Source organism: Heterocephalus glaber, unplaced genomic scaffold, assembly GCF_053883595.1.
Source record: "Heterocephalus glaber isolate CG9 unplaced genomic scaffold, H.glaber_assembly_v1.0 deba00001689, whole genome shotgun sequence".
Lineage (NCBI taxonomy): Eukaryota > Metazoa > Chordata > Mammalia > Rodentia > Bathyergidae > Heterocephalus > Heterocephalus glaber.
The window spans coordinates 5,123,010-5,143,030 of NW_028258414.1; the positions used below are offsets into that span (position 1 = coordinate 5,123,010).

At 34.7% G+C, this 20,021-nt stretch overlaps 1 protein-coding gene across 4 annotated transcripts in view; it reads right to left on the bottom strand.

Annotated features, from left to right (window-relative positions):
- Positions 1 to 20,021, bottom strand: part of Vps13c (vacuolar protein sorting 13 homolog C) — a 153,378-nt gene that overhangs the window by 120,224 nt on the left and 13,133 nt on the right. For 2 of the 4 annotated variants that reach the window (XM_004855709.4, XM_004855711.4), the window contains exons 4-10: positions 18,776 to 18,871; positions 17,284 to 17,385; positions 12,144 to 12,206; positions 7,330 to 7,395; positions 6,947 to 7,056; positions 3,245 to 3,304; positions 424 to 483 (exon numbers count right to left, since the gene is read on the bottom strand). In XM_004855709.4, coding sequence (XP_004855766.2) covers positions 424 to 483; positions 3,245 to 3,304; positions 6,947 to 7,056; positions 7,330 to 7,395; positions 12,144 to 12,206; positions 17,284 to 17,385; positions 18,776 to 18,871 — 557 coding nt within the window. The remainder of the gene's footprint in view (positions 1 to 423; positions 484 to 3,244; positions 3,305 to 6,946; positions 7,057 to 7,329; positions 7,396 to 12,143; positions 12,207 to 17,283; positions 17,386 to 18,775; positions 18,872 to 20,021) is intronic. The other 2 variants (XM_004855710.4, XM_004855712.4) reach the window with 1 other exon arrangement.

Genomic DNA, 20,021 nt, shown 5'->3' on the forward strand with positions numbered 1-20,021 from the left:
ACTAAGGAAACATCTCTGTAGGCGATTCACTACATTTATTAGCATATTTAAAGTATCATGGAGTCTTGTAGCATACAGGGAAATGAAACATACCTGTTTAAAGAGATCTTACTACTTAAATCAGTAGGCTTACTTGACCAGAGAATATTTTTTCTACAAAACCTAATAATAATATCTCTAATAGTATCTCTAATGCTTCATAAAATACCATCTGGAAAATATTTCATCCCGTTTCTTCACTTGACAAGTGAAGAACCTAAACTTCAGAGTCACACAGTAAGAAGCAGAGCCAGTACTAGACCTTGGACTTTCAATTCACACCAACAGCAATTCTGTTTCACTGTTTCTTCAAGAAAATACATTAAGTGCTTGCACCTAGGAAACTAACAAAAAAACTTTACTCTAATAACAATAATACAATACCTTGTATATAATTTTTTCTGCTTCATTTAATATGCACGGGGTCCATTGCTCATTTGTAGTCTAAAAGAAATAGGAAAATAACTGTGAAATGTAGTGTGTGTATCATACAACAGCGTTTTAGTATCTACCAGTAGGAACAAACTAATATATAATGAAAAGACATCTAGCTACTGTTGGCTAATGTTACTTGATGCTTTACATATTTGCATGACAAAATCGAAAGAACAGCGAAAAAAATACAACTTGAGTTCATTCATTTAGAAAATTACTGAGCTAATGAGTGAATGGTAGAAAGAACTGGGTATAAACAGAAACAGAGAGCCAGCCTGTACTCTACTGAAGAAGAGACACATGCTTTTAAAAAACAGTAATTACTGTAACGTAGGAAGTAAACCAGAAGAGTATGGAAATGACAGCAAGGCCATGTTCCCTGAAGGACGGCATGGGGAACAATGCCAAGTTCTAAGACTATTAAACAGCCAGGGTATTACTGATGAACTTGCTAAGGATAAGAACATGGGGCAGCAAGTGGAAGATTGGGAATGGAGGAGAGCACAGGTAGAAAACTCTCGAGAAGGCTGGTTGAGAAAAAGAGACAGGGAAGGCAGTAGTTTCAGGGCGTGAGAGGGATTGGGGACATTAAAGAGAGGCTTTTTAAATTTGTTGTACAGAGGAGGCATGAATGTGTTTAAATGGTTTGGTGGGGTGAAGATTTAGAAGAGGGAGACGGACATAAAGAAGAAAGATAGGGATGCTAGGGAGGGAGAAAAGGTTTCTGAGGACAATGAGAACCTGATCAGACATGGGAAGAGTAGATTCAAAGGTTAGATTGTATTTGAAAAGATAGGAAAAGGAACGGTATAGATACAAAAGAGGTAAGAGGTCTGCTATGACTGTTGTTATATCAGCCACTGTAGGGTCGGCGATTTAGCTCAGTGGTTCCAGCACCTGCCTCGCAAGCGAGCACAAGGTCCCGAGTTTGATTCCCAGTACCAAAAAAAAAAAAAAATTATAATAGCCACCGTAGAAACTAAAGCAGGAAATAATTGAGTCAGACAATGTGCCAAGTGCTTTACACAAACTCCTACTTAATGATCACAAAAATACTAGAAGGTAGTTACTACTCTATCAGTGAATAAGTATAGTTTAGATAGAGATCAACATGATAATCAGTATAACAAAGTGTTACAGGTCTTTGATAAAATGTAATGGGGAATATAAACAAGAGAATGGGACTAAAATGCAGCTCACTGGTAGTGTATACGCCCAGCATGCACAATGCCCAATACGGGAAAGAAAACCAAAAAAAAAGAAAGAAAAAGGGCCGGGGATTTAGCTCAGTGGTTTCGCCGCCTGTTATGCAATCCAAAGACCCAAGTTCAATCCCCGGTACCAAAAAAAAAAAAAAGAAAAAGAAAATGATAAATTCCACACAGAAAGTAAAAAAAAAAAAAAGAGAGAATGAGAATTAAAAAGACAAGGTAGTATCGCAAATAAGTGCATTCCAACTTAAGTAGAACCACCAGGCAGACCGAGAGAGTAATACAGGTAAGTAAAACAGTACAGAGTCTAAAAAATACAGAGGCTCAAACAGCACTCGCCAAGGAAACTACACTTTCTTATGGTCTAGTATCCCTCTTACCAGGATAGGAAGTACATGACTCTTCCGTATTTTTTTTTTTTTTTTTTTGGTCTATTAGGAGCTCAAAGTTGGTCTGAGTTTTCTGGAACAATTATCTCTCTACCCTTCAGAACTTGGATTTTGATCTCTTAAAATGTTAGTGTATACATTTTTATCAAAAGCTACTTCAAATACATTTTGGAAACAGGATTACACATAAAGCCTGTGTATATACACTAACTTCCAACTCCCTTTGCTTGGTTTCTCCAGCTCTCTGCATTGTTTTGGCTTCCTTCTTCAATTCCGTACACATACACATCTCTATTTCTCCATAACTATGTCTTTCTGTTTCTCTGCCAATAACCACCTGTCCACATTTCTTCCTCTTCCCCTGAGGTCCTCTCAATAGAGCCAACAATAAGACAAAGATTCCCCAGTATAATTTATTGTTCATTTTAAATGTATGTACCATATCTTTTTCTCTATAGAAAACCCTAGTGTTGGGCCGGGGATTTAGCTCAGTGGCACTGCACCTGCCTCACAAGCTCAAGGACTGGAGTTCAATCCCCGGTACCAAAAAAAAAAACCCTAGTGTAGCTATTTTTCTTCACTTATATGCCCCCCACAAATGTTTCCTACCATTTAGTTGCCCTAAACAGAAAAAACAAAACCCAGCCTGTAATATACATCTCTGTATTCTTTAACAAAGAAACAAACTGATTTATAAAATAACTAATCAAAATTAATTATATTATATATCTCCCAATGTAACAGATGCACATAAGCATATACACATGTACAAGCTATTTAGAAAATCCATTTATCTGTATCAAGTATGAGTACTAAACTCTACATATATTTTCCACTCCACTTTTTGCACATTTATGATACAATTTTTATTCCTTTCAGATTGTCTGATGTTCAGATACACTTGTATCTTTAAATTTTAAAATTTAATATTTTAAATTAATTCTGAAACATATTTAGATTTACTCGTGGTAAGACAAATGAAAATAATGAGAGAATGTAATGTAATAACAGCATCACTAAAAATGTTCAATTTCTACAAAACTGTAGCAAGATCATCTGCAAAAAACATATTAGCTATTTGTAGAGATAGTTGATTTTAGGCAATTCAGCTTATGGTTTCAGAGTAATACTTTATAGGTTCCACTAAAACCTTAACTAAGGCAACATTACCAGTAGACTAAGTTCTCCCAGGGTAACACCAAATGAAAGCGGCCGCTCTGGATCAGTGACCTGTCAAAGAAAAGGGACATTAAAGTGTACTGAAAGTGAGAGGGAACCCCACTCCAACAGGTGGCAGAGGAAAGCAATCATGGTTACAGGTAAGTCACAACCCAAATGACTGGAAGAAAAGAAAGGCACAGAAGGCAGCAGTATGGCTAGCAGTATTCACAGATCTAAGGACAATACTTCATGACCCTAATATGTTTTTCCTAATTTAAGAAGACACAGGAACCAGTGACTAAACAGATTTCTCTAAATGGTTAAGAAGGAAAGTCTTTTTATGTGTATCATCAAAGATAAATAAAACAAGATACTAGATAACACTGCCACTAAATTATTCTTATAACATTCAAAATTTCACACTTGGAAACACTGATTGTCTCTTTATGCCTTTACTTTTCTTGACATTTCTACAAAGCTTTGTTAAGAAAAACTAGATTCTTAGTATTTAATTTCCTCAGTCTTTTTACCCAAAATCTACTCATGTTAAACTTTTTATTTCTGAACTGCAATACCTAAGTCATAGCTGCACAAAGCGTTTAGACTATTTCACAGTATGCACAGTGTCATTACCTGAGACACTGTAAAGTCATCAAGCAGAAACAAGGCAAAGGACAGAGGAAAAGTATAATATTCCAAGTAATTCAAGACCCCAGAGTTCAGTCATATGGACCCTTCCCAGACAAGAAGAATGCACGCATGCTCTGGTACAGTTGAAAAGCACAATTAGCTTTATTTTTAATTAATACAGATAATGATTTGTAGCAAAACATTTTCCTATTTCCCTACACTCATCTTTCTGCACCTACACATAACTAGCTCAAAATAATTTGCAGCTATTTCAGAAGGAATGTCAATAAAACACAACTCCACAATCGCTACTACCCTACCCACACTTTACTGCAATTAGCCAGTAGGCATGTTTATAATAAGTTCTATTTTTCCCACTTTTTTTGTTTGTTTTGTTTTGTTTTCTGAGACAAAGTCTCGCTATGTAGTTCAACCTGGCCTTGAACTCACTATGTAGCCCAGGCTGTTCTCAAACTCATGGCAATCCTCCTGCCTCAGTTTCCCAAGTACTGGGATTACACAAGTGTGCCACCGTGTCAGGCTATTTTTCCCACTTCTTATACTCTGCATTTCTCATAGCTTTCTAGCTACAATAAGGTAATCACATCAAGAAAGAACACAGAAGAGCTCTTTGTGCTTTTTAATGTTCTTCTTTTTAGGTATTTTTAACATTTTGTCACTGATACCAATTTAAATAACTGATGTTACTTATCCTATTCCTGTGCATCTCTTTTTTACTAAAAGGAGAGAAATAATCTATCTTTCTAATTGTATTTGGTCAGTAAAAGGCTTAGTTTGGATTCAAATTGAGGCTTTCATCCAGTGATGTGTCAGGGGTTTTTTTGCTGTCATTTTTCAAATTGACAATGTATATATTTATGAAGTACAATGTGATGTTTCAAAAAATGTATGTATACTGTGGAAGGATCAAATCAGGGTAACTAATATATTTAACCCTTCACATGTTTACCACCACTTTGTGACAAGAATATTTAAAACCCACTCAGCAATTTTCAAAGACATTATTAATAATAATACACTGTTACTAGCTATCATCATCATGCAGTACCACAGAACACCAGAACTTCTTCCTCTTCACTGAAACTTTGTAGCCTTTGGCCAACCTCTCCTCTTTCTGCATCCAACCTCTGGTAATCAGCTTTATACTCACTACGAATTCAACTTTTTCAATTTCCACATGTAAGGGAGATCATGCAGTAGTTGTCCTTCGGTGCCAGGCTTACTTCACGTAACATAATGTCATCTAGTTTCATCTATCCTGCTGTACAAGACAGAATCACTTCCTCCGCCCTCAGCTAAACAGTATTTCACTGTGTAGATATACATTTGCTTCACCCATTCACTGTTTCCATATCATGGCTAATGCAAATAATGCCACAATAACATGGGTTCCAGGTATTTCTTCAAAGTACTGATTTTAATTCCTCTGAATATATATCCAGAAGTGGGACTGCTGGATCATATGGTAATCCTACTTTTAATTTTTTGTTTACTTTTACCAGCAGTGATCAATCACCCACCATACAACTGAGGCATCTCTTTGAGGATATTCTATTTTGAGTTAAGATATCCAATTCCAAGCCCACATATCTGATTCCTTTAAAATGATGTGCCTTTGTACAATTTTTCCTAAAAGTCCATTTCTTATCATTAGGGAATTTTGTCTTCATTTATACATTTCCAACAAGTAACTTATTTTGACACCATCAGTATATAAGGGTTCCCATTTCTCTACATCGTTTTAACAAAAATCTTTCACTTTCATGAGCTGAGTACATTTTATTTTCCTGAGTTTGTTATAAAAGTGAGCTTTTTTATGAAGTGAATTTTGCAAGACATTTGTTAACAAAATTCACTTTAATAACGTCATAAACTCAGAATATAAAGTTGTTGTAAAATAGAGATCTTTTTTGAAAAGCTACAACTGTGTTTTATAAAGTATTAAGCTATAGAGAACTAATCAGGAAAGGAAAATATACAAATATGGTCAGTACTGTTTTAATTCAATTCAAACCTGAGGGAAATCCAGAACAAAAAAGAATGCAAATTCATTTTTAGAAAAGACAGAGTAAGATTTCCACTTTCCTGGGTGAATAATAAAATTTGAGGTTCCTAACCCAAGAGCACTCTACCACTGAAATACACCCCCAGCCTTTTTTATCTTACCAGGACACAGAATTTCACTAAGTTGGCCAGACTGACCCCAAACTTAAAATCTTCCCGCCTCAGCCTCCCAAGTGGCTGGCATTACTGGAGTGGGCCACCACACCTGGTTTGTCTCAAGCTTTTAAACAAAGGGACACATATACAATTCAAGATACCTGTTACATTTTAACTAAATTGGCTGAATAGTTCTTAATCAACTAATGTTAAATTTTCAGTCAAAAGTGAAGTTTTTGGTTTCTAAGTATATTGTGGCACATTGTACGTGGTTGCGGGTGGTTCACTCCATTGGGTGAAAGGTAAAAGGAATGACACCACACTCAAAGGACCGTGATGTTAGTCCCCTTTCTGCGGACTGCCATTACCACTGGTTATTTAATCACCTCTAGGAATTAATTTGTCTGTCAATATAACAAGAAAATCAGTTTCTTAAAGTTATCAGTCTTAATACATGAAACAATATTTTAAAAAACAGGACAACATGTGGTGGTTTTATGTCATATTTACATATGTGGACGCTCAATGAAAGTAGCCTAATACAGAAAACAAGATACGGCAGTGTACACATAAGAACATTATTAATCTCAGATTCAAGTTAGGTACAGGAGTCAGACACAACAGCACATGCCTGTAATTCCTGCACTGAGGGAGGCTGAAGCAGGAGGATCACAGGTTCAAGTCCTGCCTGGGCAACTTAACAAGATCTCTCTCTAAAAAAAATTTTGAAAGGGCTGAGGATGTAGTTCTGTAGGAGAATAACTGAGTTTGATCTTCAGTATTGCAAAGAATAAAAAATAAATCAAGTGGGTACAGGTGAACGATATATAGACCAACCAAGAATATTATGCAACATACATTTAATTACTAACTTAAACCAAATAAACTGAAATTACTTACATCATCTTCATATTTAATGTGAATGTCTGTGATTTTTACTTGTACATTTTTTATTACTTGAGTTGCCAATTTTTCCAAAAATGTATCCTTTTTGGGTTCTTTTGGCTTATCTATAAAAAACAGAAAATACAAGCTCAAAACATGCAATTCTCACAGTACCTCATGATGCATGACTGAAGGAGAGCTATGGCATTACTCATGGATTACTCCTATTCTAGCGTCTTTACTTTTTTTTACGTAGTTTTAGATTTTAATGTGCATTTCCAACTTGAAACTTATATTTGAAATTATATTATAATCTAACATTCATTTTACCTTCCAAAATAGGAATCAAATGGCAATGTGTATAAACAACACATGGCATAAAAACTACTTTTACCTACCTTTTGAGCGATCAAGACCTTTAAAACGTTTCTTAAAATGTTTTTTGTGCTTTTTACGCTTACGTCCTTCTCAGTGGAAGCATATTAGTGAGAAAAGGATAAAATTCAAGTTAGCAGACAAGAGGACAGAAAAGAAAATAAGAGAATTCTTCCTAAAAGCAAATTTTGGTACAATTCACCTTACCTCATTCTAAACTAATTATTTCAATACAAACACAAATTCACAAACCTTCTTTAATCTACAATAACATTTTTAATAAAGAATAGCCTTCCTTAACCTAAAAAATAACTTGAAAGGTGCAATTATGCAAATATGAGATAAAATATCCACTTGCAACACCCTTTATACAATTTATTTATGAGTTCGCAAAGTTTCCCTTCAATTTCAACACTACCAAAATATGGGAAATGTAATAATGACACTATAAAACTTTTAGAGAAAGGTTTTCACAAATGTGTGGCAGGAACACAAATGAAATGAGTGGGCAAGATGCCAACAAATGACTTTCTCCAGATGATATGCCTCACAAATAAAACCAATGAGTTTAAGATACAAAGAATATAGGAGTAACATAAAATGTTCACTGAACCTTACATTGAAGAGCCTTTGAAATTCCCCTTTAAGCCTTGCCCTTTGTTACCTAGCAATGACTCAGTGAATTCTGGCATTAACCAACACCTGCCTTGCTCAACTTCCAAATCTTCGCATTCAGTGGCCTGCTCAGCATCATCTCCAGTCCAAACCCTTGAGGCAGCCTCTGCATGGTTTCCATTCCAGTCTCCATCCTCACCACCTACTAAAGGTCCTTCTATACGACCACACTGATTTCTTCTGAAATACTAACCACAGCCTGTTAATCCCTTGTTCAAAATGACTTAAAGGCTCTCTATAGCCTACTAGATAAAATTAAATTGTGTTTTCAAGACCAAAAAAGGGCTCTTTGTGATCCAACCTCCTACCTCCCTGTCTTTCTATCTCCTGCCTCTCATCCTTGAACTGGAAACTACAGAAATATTTGTGATTTCCAAAATAAGCCATCTTTCCAAAGTCTAATGCCTAAAATATCATTCCTTAAACTTGGGTTGGCCTTCCAGAAACTCCCTACTAACAAAATTATAGGAGACTTCACAATCTCAGGTCCAGCACTACTGCCTGTGTGTAGCTGTATTTAATTCTTCTAAGTCCCAGTGGGGTCTAAGCCTCACACAGAATTCCAGCCAACATCAACTACACTGTATTCACAGTGTTTACACAAGTCTATCCCCAAGGCAGGATGCTTCGTCAGGCAGTCTGCTTGTCTTAGGACAGGGAGAAGATTTGGGCACTGCTTATCTGTTAAAATGAATTCAAAAAAATCCACACATGAACATTATAACAAAATATATAAACTCAATGTCATACATACATTTGAGAGAATGTATTTGAAATTTAGCTTGAAATTTCTGCTTTGTTCTTTCTTGATATTTATAAATTGCTATGTTACAAAATTAAGAACCGAATTCTGATTACAGGAATAAACCCCAAGTTTCAAGAAGAAAATATTTACCAAAATATATAACAGAATCTGAGTGGCACTAATAATAATATTTCTAGCCACAGTGATAGTTTTTCACTGTTTCATTCATAAATTAAAGATACACGCTGGGCATGGTGGTGTACACCTGTAATCCCAGCACTTGGGAGGCTGAAGCAGGGGAATCACTGCAAGTTCAAGACCACCCTAGACTACATAGTGAGTTCAAGGCCAGCCTGAACTACATAGGGAGATCCTGTCTCAAAAAACAAAAAATAAAAAAAATAATAATAATAAAAAGACTGAGTTCTCAAATACCATTTGAAAAGAAACAAGTAAGAAAGCTACCCTGAAGACCATTCTACTTGGGGCCAGGGATTTAGCTCAGTGGTTCCGGCACCTGCCTTGCAAGTGCAAGGTCCCGAGTTCAATCCCCAGTACCAAAAAAACACCATTCTACTTGGCTAGAACAGCTTTCAGAGATAGGTACAGATTGTCTTCATACCTGACGAGTTCTCTCTGTACTTTCAATTTTGTTCTAGCCCCATGTTATGTCTTTGAACTCAATGTTAGATACACATCATACCTCTCCAAGCAGTTTCATATCTGAGTCCTGCATAGTTCTTTAGAGAAAGTTTCTAATTAATCTGATGAATAATAAATCTATTATTCTCAATCATGCTCTAAAGCAGTTCTCAAACATTTTTGTCTCAGGATCCTTTAACACACTTCAAACATGAGGGTTTGAAAGAGCTTTTTTTTCTTGAGGGTTGTAACTATTGATATTTATTATGCTAAAAACCTAAAACTCAGAATTTTTATTTTTATTAATTCACTTTAAAAATAATAAACTATTACATATGTAGATTACACAGATAGCAAATAGTTAAGAAAAACAACTACTCCTAAACAAAAATTTATAGTGAGAAGAGTCACATAGTTACTAATCCTTTTAATATCTGGCTCCGAAAAAAGCTGGATTCACATATCTGCCTGATTGAATTCAATGTTGTTCTGACTGACGTATATGATAAAAATATTTTCAGGACCTTTCCAGGTAATTATGGATACCACACTCAAATTCAAGTGGTAGTTTATTAAAGGTGGTTGTCTCACAGAATCTAAAACCTTATCAATGACTTTTTCTCCAGAATTAAAATCAATTAGATTGCCTTGCACTTTAAATGAACCTTTTAAACATCCATGATTTTTAATCACTCACTGGTAATACATATGGAAATGCTGCCTAACTGGACTGTCCAAACCTGTCCAATGTCGAGTCTTTTCCTTATTTAATATTAAAAGTCACATTTGTTACTATCACCACCAGTCTCACCACAAAAGTCTTTTAAGTACTTCAAAAGTGTCAAGCTCAAGGTAGCAAATGTAAGCTTTTCAAAACTCTAAATATTCCTCAGAAGTTCAAATTTTATCATTGCCAACAAATACTGCCAGTTACTTTGTTCTGCTGAAGTGTACAATACACTCAAATCTCATTGATGACAATGTCAATTATTTTTTCAAGTAAAAATGATTTTCCATAAAAAAACAACTAGGTCAACCATAATTCAAACAACTGCATGAACACTTTCTTCACACCTGTTTTATTTATACTTGCTCTTTTGTTGCACGTGACATTAAAGAGACGTGTGATTAAGAAGTGAGTTGAAGTTTATTAAAATTTAAAATTTCCTACTTCAAGAAATGTTTAAGTAACTGGTATTTTGTTTTATACTGAAAATTCATGGTGATGAAGAACACAGCAATGACCAACACAATGTGGTTCCCTGCCTTGAATCATGCTAGGAAGCCAGTAATTTGCAAACCACTGCATTTGTTCCAATAGGGCAAAGGCTTGATTCGGTGCCGAGTCAAACAATGTGTCAGCATTATTACAAAAATAGTTTTGACTTTGAAGAACCACTGTTCTAGAATTAAAAAAAAAACCAAAACCTGACATCAAATGAGGAAAGATTACACATTTGGAAACTGAAAAGAAGAAATAGTCATGAAGTACACATGAATTCCTAGGTAAGTAAATGATGGTATCATCAACAAAATTAACTATTCTCTTTCAGAATCATCAACATTCTGGACCTCATTTTTTATCCAGGGTAATGCAACTTAAAAAAGAAGGAGAAAACCTAATCAATTAGGTGTTCCTTTATAATGATTTCTGTAATAGCACCCAGCAATTTTGTGAGATACCTGAATGGGCCACTGGAATTCATTTCTATGTTAGTGGGAGGTCACTCCTAGAAGGATCACAAAATACTGCACGGCAGTCTACAGAAAACCATAACCTACTAAACTGGACAAAGAGCCATGACTATCTCCATGCTATCTTTTATATTAAAGTAACTAAGGTAAGTTAATATAGCCAGCCAACTAAAGGGGTAGATTTGTTACAAGGGAAAATGCTTTCCGAGTGATTTCACTTAATGCTATAAATCTGCCATGCAAACTCTTCCTCCATCTGTCATAATGAACCTACATGTTAGAGAAGTTTCTAAGTGGATTAGTAATTCCAGCAGAATGCTTTTTAAAATTTGAGATCAAGGCCCACTTGCCATTTAATCAAACCAAATTTTAAATGTGGTTAATATACCAAATTCCTGGAGTATAAAGTATAAAAAGCAATCAAATTATATTACAATTATTATGTATTTGATAATTTTCCTTGTGTATGAAAGAACTGTAGTAAACAGTCTTCAATCTGCCCCTGTGAAGCTTCAAATATCAATGTACTCTACAGAATAGTACTCTAGAGGTGCCTCCAGAAGAAATACAGAGGTGGGACAGATCAGGGAGGGCATCAGAAGAAACACTGAGAGGGTACTTCCTATCAAAGCTGTAAATAAAGTACTGCTTCCCCCCCAAAAAATCCATTTTGTTTCTTTTTATAAGCTTGAAAACCACTGCTATAGGACAGAGGAAGTACTTAATTCAGCAACTGTACTACTGTGCTAGAATTTAAAATCCCAAAGGCAGTACAAATTTCACAGTGATCAACAGGTCAAATTGTGAGTTTCCCAAGGACAGTGAACTGTGCCTGTTTACCCGTGAACACTGGGCACCAAGCATCATGCATGCCTCAAAATGATAATCAAATGTTTAGTGAATGAATAAATAGCTGAAAAAAGGTAGGAAAAAGGAAATGATGGGAATGGGGAAAGCATGAATTACATTTCCATATTTTTCAAAAGGATGGTGTGCCATCAAATGGACTCCATTCTAAGCACAAGCATGGATAAGAATATAATTTTTTATAGTTGGGAATAATTAACCATGCATACCCACCAGGCTTGACGTCCTTGTAAATCAAGTTTTCCAAGCCATATATGAACTCCCCTGAATGTGCGCCTGTATCCGCATGGCAGCAATAACCAAAACGCAAAGCATTTAAAAGACACCTTTAATTTCACATGTTAAATACACCTAAACTTGCTTTCAAAGAATTAGAAAACATGTAACAGGACAAGTGAAATTCAACGACACCAAAACCATTTATTTCTGAAGAAACAGTCAGAGTGACACCCTTTTCATTCTTCAACATATAAACTGTATTTTCATAATACTAAAATAAAATTCTTAAATCAAAATTGTAATAAATTAAGCAAGGCAGGCAAATATTAATTATGGCTCATGTCTCACTGAAATATTTTATCAATTTTCAAACGGAATAAAAAAAAAATCTACTCCTTTGGTTTCTCTTTTTTTTTTTGGTACCGGGGATCGAACTCAGGACTTTGCACTTGCGAGGCAGGTGCTGGAACCACTGAGCTAAATCCCCAGCCCTTGGTTTCTCTTTTTGCCTGACATTTTATCCATTTTCAAAACAGTAATATTCAACACTAATTTTAGAGTCAGCTGAAATGCCCTCATTTTACACTGGTAGAATCTGCTCCTTTTAGACACTGTCTGAATAAGTCTGATCAGTTCCTCCTTGGATTTTTTTTTTTTTGGTACCGGAGATCGAACTCGGGTCCTTGTGCTTGCACAGCAGGCGGCAAAACCATCTCCTTGGATTTTTAAAGAAAGAAAAAGGAAAATTTAGCTCCCCCCACTGGCTACAGATTAAAGTTCACTATTAAGAATACAGAATCTGGGGCCAGGGATTTAGCTCAGTGGTTCTAGTGCCTGCCTCACAAGCACAAGGTCCCGAGTTTGACACCTGGCACCAAAAAAAAAGAATACAGAATCTAGAATCAGACTAGGTTCAAATTCTAGCTCTACCATTTTCTCACTGTGTCATCTAGGACAAATTATTTAATCTTCAGCTTTCTCAACTATAAAACAGAAGAGTAACAGCACCTATATCATAGGGTGGGAACTAGTAAATGAGTTAATTCATATAAAGCATTTTGAAGAGTGACTGGCAAACAGTAAATACTCAACAATGCCAGCGATCATTACCACTATCATCATTGGCATTCAAATCTCTTTAAATTACCCTAAATTTGGCTTTCCAATCTTATGTCCGACTATACTCTAAGAAATTCCCCAGCTGTCCATAGGTAGTACATACTTTTCCACCTTCACTGTCCTCTCTATCTAGAATCCCTTTTATCTGTTCTGCATTCTTCATATCTAGCTGAAATAAATAATCTGACATTATCTGCCCTGATCTCTTTGGCTAAACATGTTATATGCATTCTGAACTCCTGTAACTCCTCCATCTTTTCATCAGGATGCAACACATTCGCTTATCTTTATACAAAGGTCTTTCTGTCCAATTCAAATGTAAGAGGACATAAGGATTTTCTAATTGTTATGTTTCCAACAAAGTGTAGAGCAGAATGGCATCTGACTTTTCAAAAGCACCCTTCAATCCTGATTTTAAAACTAAGGTTCTATCCCCAGACAAAATAAATAAGGCTATAAGACATTCAGACTTGAAAATTTTCAAAATTATATTAAAAGCTACTAAATGTCTCTAACAACAACAGCAAAAATAGAGTATGAGAAAGCAAACGAAAAAAAAAAAAGCAAGGAAACCAGGATATATAGTTAAGTAAACACAAAAGAGCAATGAAGAACAATATCAGCAATACAAGTATATAAAGGGCTTTGAAAAAACAAAACAAAAACCAGTTCAAGGCTGGAGGTGTAGCTCAGTGATAGAGCATATACCTACTTAACAGAAAGCCTTGAGTTCAATCCCCAGTACCACAAAAAGAAAACAGTTCAAAGGGAAAACTCCAAGAGAAAAAGGTATACGTGGAGAGAACCAAGAGAAGGGTAAAGGCAACTGGAAAATAATTCCCATGCTCATGTAACAGACCAATTTCATGTAACATGCAAAAAAAATGAAAAGTATATATAGAAAATTAAGCAAATAAAAAAGCATTTACAATTCAAGAAAAACAAATGACTGCAGAAGGAAACATGACCATAATACATCATTTGACCTGTGCAGTGAATAATAGTATTGTCATAGTAATGTAAATATTAACTAAAATTGGCCAAAATTATGAGACAAAGAGGAAGGGAATCTGGGTTGAAAGGAGATAGTGACAGATGTAAACTCCTTGAGCCTGTATCACAGCAAGAAGTCCTAGACAATGCCTCATATTAATGTTATGCAACAACAAAATGTTTACATTGCTAAAACTGTGATTCCTTCGCAGGAGTGGGTCTGAAGAGGAGCAAAATGTAGAAAAGCAAATTGCCATTTTTTTATCTTAAGTCTTTTTTGGGAAAGCTGTTTAAGCACATATACATATATATATATATATATATATATGTATATTACTTTGACAAAATTAACATTTCAAAAATAGAATCTAACATTTAGGAATCTTTTAATCTTACCAGGAATTTAATATTCCCTTTTATTTTGTGATACCCTTCCCAGGAATATAAACTCACTGCAGTAAAACAAGAGGAGAAAAATAACAAAAAGATTATTTTTATAATGAAGCAAATTCTCTATAAATCAAAATTGTATTTCACTTTTTTTACAGGAGAGCGAGCAACACTCTATTTTAGCAAACAAATTTAAGAAAAAAACACTTTTTAGAGCAGATTAACATGAGAAGTTTTGTTTTCATTATCATCTGCTGCTCGAGGCTGAATTGCCTCTTATTCTCCTTACCCTCTGAATCCCTATACTGGTGCAGTGGTGCTTTCACACTTTAAAATCAAGAAAGTAGTAGAAAAATGTTTGAAAAATGTATAATTAAGTAATAATTATCAATGATGGTAAAATGTAAAGTATGTAAAGGGCCGGATTTCATTATTCACATGAAAAACATTACATAAAGATCTGACTCATCCATAAAAACTATAAAAGAATATTTATATGCAGTCAAGATAACTAAATGTGTTTCTCAACAGTTAAGGAAAAACAATTTCTCGGCATATTTCCTAACTCCTGAATTCATCTTATACTCAGAATATTTTTTGATAAATTTAACATACTACATTAAAGCCAAGTTTCACTTTCTCTATTTCAATTTCACCCCAACGAAACCTAAATTGTATAATTCAAGAGGCTACAATGTAATTATTACAAATTATATAGACTTAATAGACCTATTTACACAAAACTAATAGGACAAATGTTCATCCTTTACATATAAATCCAATCATAATAATGTCTCCACCAGACCCAAACACATCAGTGTGGGGCTAAGCATTAAAGACTCAGGAGGTGAAATTTCACAGTTGCTCCATAAAAAAAGTATAGCAAGTTAACATTTGGTAATTAAACTGTTAGCTGCTAAACCAATGAAATTGTAGCATCCCTTTTGTGCAGATCACCGGAAAAACTAAAATACTTTTTAAGCAATCACAAGTTACTTTTATCAAAAAAAGAAAATGTATTCCTCACATAATTATATTATATATGAAATATCATTATATTTTATATCATTATACATTCTATCAATTTACCCAATTATGTCACTATGCCTACTGATGAATATGTAATTATATGTGTTAAGAAAACATACTTATGGGCCGGGGATTTAGCTCAGTGGTTTCGCCACCTGCTGCACAAGCGCAAGGACCCGAGTTCAATCCCCGGTACCAAAAAGAAAAAAAAAAAAAAAGAAAACATACTTAATCTGCACCACCTTCAGTATGGTAGCCTCTGTAATTTGAGCATATTAATAATTTTTTATAAAAGAATCAGTACCTCTGTGTACTGACTTATGACTAAAAGAATTACAATCACTGATAACGAACTTTAAGGAAGGAGCTATTTTTACCCTTTTTTTTTGGAGAGGGGGTATCACCACTGCCCAGGCTGGCTGCAAACTCCTAAGCTCAAACCATCCTCCACTTCACCCTTCTGGGTAGCTGGGACTACAGGAATGTGCCACCATATCCAGCTGAGCACACTATTTTTAAGACATTTTTCTGTTGATTTAATAAGTCAGCAGCATAAGCTGAAAAAAGAAATCCTGTTGCATCTAAATTTATGTCATTTGTAACTTAATATCTGCCTTACCTTTTAAGAAAAGAATATCTTCCTTCATCATAGAAACATGTACCAAATGACAAAAGCCAACAATGACATAAAATGATGCAGAATATTAATTTTTATACCCCAATCAACAACCGTGATAGGATTTGACTTAAAAGAGAGAAAATTAGATGTTTGGGAAAGTCCTTCAACTCATTATTCTATTGATGACTGTTTTCATCTTATACTGTTTCTTGCTCAACAAACCAAAAATCAATTGTAAGTCACCTGAATGCTGAATCCTGAAGGATAAAAATTTTTAACATATCCTATACAAGCCAGGTGTGGTGACACACACCTATAATTCCAGTACTAGAGAGGCTGAGGCAGGAGGATCATCATGGAGTTCAAGCCCAGCCTGGAAGACTTAGCAAGACTCTGTCTCAAAAAATAAAATAATATCCTGGGCCGGGGATTTAGCTCAGTGGTTTCGCCACCTGCTGCGCAAGCGCAAGGACCTGAGTTCGATCCCCAGCACCAAAAAAAAAAAGAAAGAAAGAAATAAAATAATACCCTATACAATATGAAGATAAATAGCCAGAAACAACAATTATAGCAGCATGTCTTTCTAAACGTGGTTTCACTACAGAAATATGGTTATCCTCATCATGTTACAAATATACAGGTAAAAATGCACACAAAAAAACTCTTTAACATTTGGTCAAAACAAAGAGGCCTGTAGAAACTTAAACAGAATTTGCAAAGTTTTCTGAGGTAACACAGTAAAAACATTGAACTAAAGTGAGAAAATCAAATTGGCAATGAGATAAGACAATCACAAGAAAAAGGCAATCTGATCTAAGTGTGAAGCATTAAGATATTTACATAAGCATTCTGAGATGATTTTAAATGAAGATTCTTTCTTTGGAACTACAGCTTAAGAAGGCCTAGGAAAGCATTCTATTTAGAGAACATTAAATACATCTAAAATACAAGTCTATTTAAATAATCTAAAACACACTTATTTACCCTTCTCTGCTGCTTTTTGAAGGGCTTCTTCAATTCGGGATAGCTCTTTCTGTTTAATATCCTGCAAGGATTTTTCTTCTTTCTCAGGATCATACTTAATACCTAAAAATATGTAGTTAATCACACAAAAAGAAATGGAATCAATAAATAAATGTGAAAAGTTCAGGCTCATTACAATTGTGTGATAATTTATTTTTTAAATTTAAAACAACTTTTGCATTCCCCAGTTTCTCAAAATATTTAAACATAGTGATTCCTACTGATTTATAAAACATATCAAGAAAGGAAGGGAGAAAAGAAAGATGAGAATAAAAGGAAAGGACAGAGAAAGTTGTACAGATATATAAAAAAGAGAAACAGAGGAAGAAAGAAATTATCTGAGAATACTGGCAGTTGCTACCTCTTAGTGATAAAACTTTTAGTAATTATAAAAATGATTTAATATCCAATGCCACCTGATACCAATGTCCATGGATAAAAAGATTTTCAGAAATTAATTCAGGAATAAACATCAACAATCTCATTTCTGATGATGTATCTTAAAGAAATAATGCAAAAGAATATGTAAAAAGATTTGGGAAAGAGGGTATTTAGAGTGTTCACGGTAATGGCAATAAAACAGTAGGCAGTTCGCAGTGGAACAAGTACAGCCTTCCAAAATTGTCACTAATACTATGAAAACTATGAAACATAAAAATTTCATACATTAAGTAAAAAAGCCAGGTCAAAGCTGCATATATAATAGGATAGCTGATACTTAAAGGTCTATAATGTATATGGTAAAAACTCATAAGCAAAACAAAACTAAAATTTGTATTTGTACTCTGCTTGGGAAATTATTGTAAGTAATTTTTTCCCTAAAACATCCAAATTTTTCTTAACACACTGTCCTTCCAAGTGAAAAAATTAATAACTAAAGATATTTAAACTACAATATTTCAAAAAAATTCACTAAAATTAAAATAATATAATTTCCTTAAAAATTTACCTATGTTGACACACATTTTTGAAAGAACATTCACTTAAAATTAGAAGCAATGAAACAGACTACAAAATAAATTTTCCCATCTTGAAATCCTTAAATTTACACATCAGTACACTTTTTAAAATTTATTTCATTTCATTCCCTAATAGTAAATCTGCCTAATGCATCTCAACAGAAAGCTTAGATGGGGCTGGGGATTTAGCTCAGTGGTTCTCCTGCCTGCCTCGCAAGTACAAGGTCTCAAGTTCGATCCCCAGTACCAAAAAAATACAAGCTTAGATACAAAACAATTACTCATAGAAAATAGACTCAATTTAAAATAAGACTGTATTTATTCTTTATAATGAGACTGTATTTATTCTTTATAATAACAACATATTTTATATACAAATATGGCTACAAATGTGTATATATTTGTATCTTACTAAATATATTAGATACTTAACCCAGGTAACAACTTAATATCACTATGATGTTACTGAATTGTGATAACTTAAAACAACATACTTGCTCCAGGGACAACAAGCAGGTATAATCCCTCAAGAGTCACAACAACTGCTTCTCCATAAAGGTTTTTCCAAGGAATCTTCAAAGCTAATTTACCTAAAGAAGCATAATTTTAATTTTAAGTCCTTATTTCACTACTCAAGAAATAAAAATTTCTTACTTTTCATTAAAAGTATCAATGAAACTCTCCATGCATACAGTAAATACATCACTCAGAAAAATTCCAACACTAGAATTTAAAAGCTCTTTTCCACGTATTACTAGTAGAAGTAAACATTCACATTATGTTTTATACTCGTCAAACTTGTTGATAATTCTTATTTAATATTCCAAAATGGTAAGGGAAATGAAGCAGCTATTACTTCAATTTTTTAAAAGAGGAAACTGAGTCTCAGGTTAAACTGTCGAAAGTCCACTGAGCCCCTCAGCGAGCATGCCAGAACTCAGCGCAAGGGTCCAGCTAAGTGTTGCCCGTGCTCATCTACCCACACCAACAACTAAATCTCTACAGACCGAGTGTAAAGCAGTATCTGTGCAAGATTCCCGGAACTGAAGCAGCAACCCAGGGAAAAGTTCCAAGGAACAGAACTGCCACAATGAGAAGAGGCCAGCTCTGAAGGAGAGGTCAATTATTTTATGAATAGGGTTCAGTACATTAATAACGTTACACAACTCAGACCAAACTTTGTACTTATGAACAACTTGGGTGCAGAACACATGTGCTCTCTTAGATAAAATGCTATTAATGTCAGGTCCTTCAGAGATGAGTCCACAAAAACTTTCACCTCATAGATGAGCTACTGCCCTAACATTATTAATCCACTTCAGATTCTATACAAGGCAAAAGAGAGAAAAGAAACCTAAATTTTCAAATGGACAAAATCTGCCTTTGGTATTTTCTCACATTTCCTCCTTCATCCTTTTCCCCATCTCTAGTATCTATCTGGCCAGCTCTCCAGGCAACTAATGAATGGCCCAGGATGTCCTCAATAGTATTAATAGCAATTCTGTCCAGACTTGCCTATCCCTGAAGTTTTCCATGTTCCAAAAATAAAATACCTCCCTTTCTTATAATTTTTTTTTGGGGGGGTTGTTGTTGTTATTGTTTTGCTTTGTTTCTGAGACAGGGTCTCCTTCTTTTAGGTCAGGCTGGCCCTGAACTCACTATGTAGCCCAGGCTGGCCTGGAACTCGTGGCAATCCTTCTGCCTCAGCCTCCCGAGTGCTGGGATTACAGGTGTGTGCCA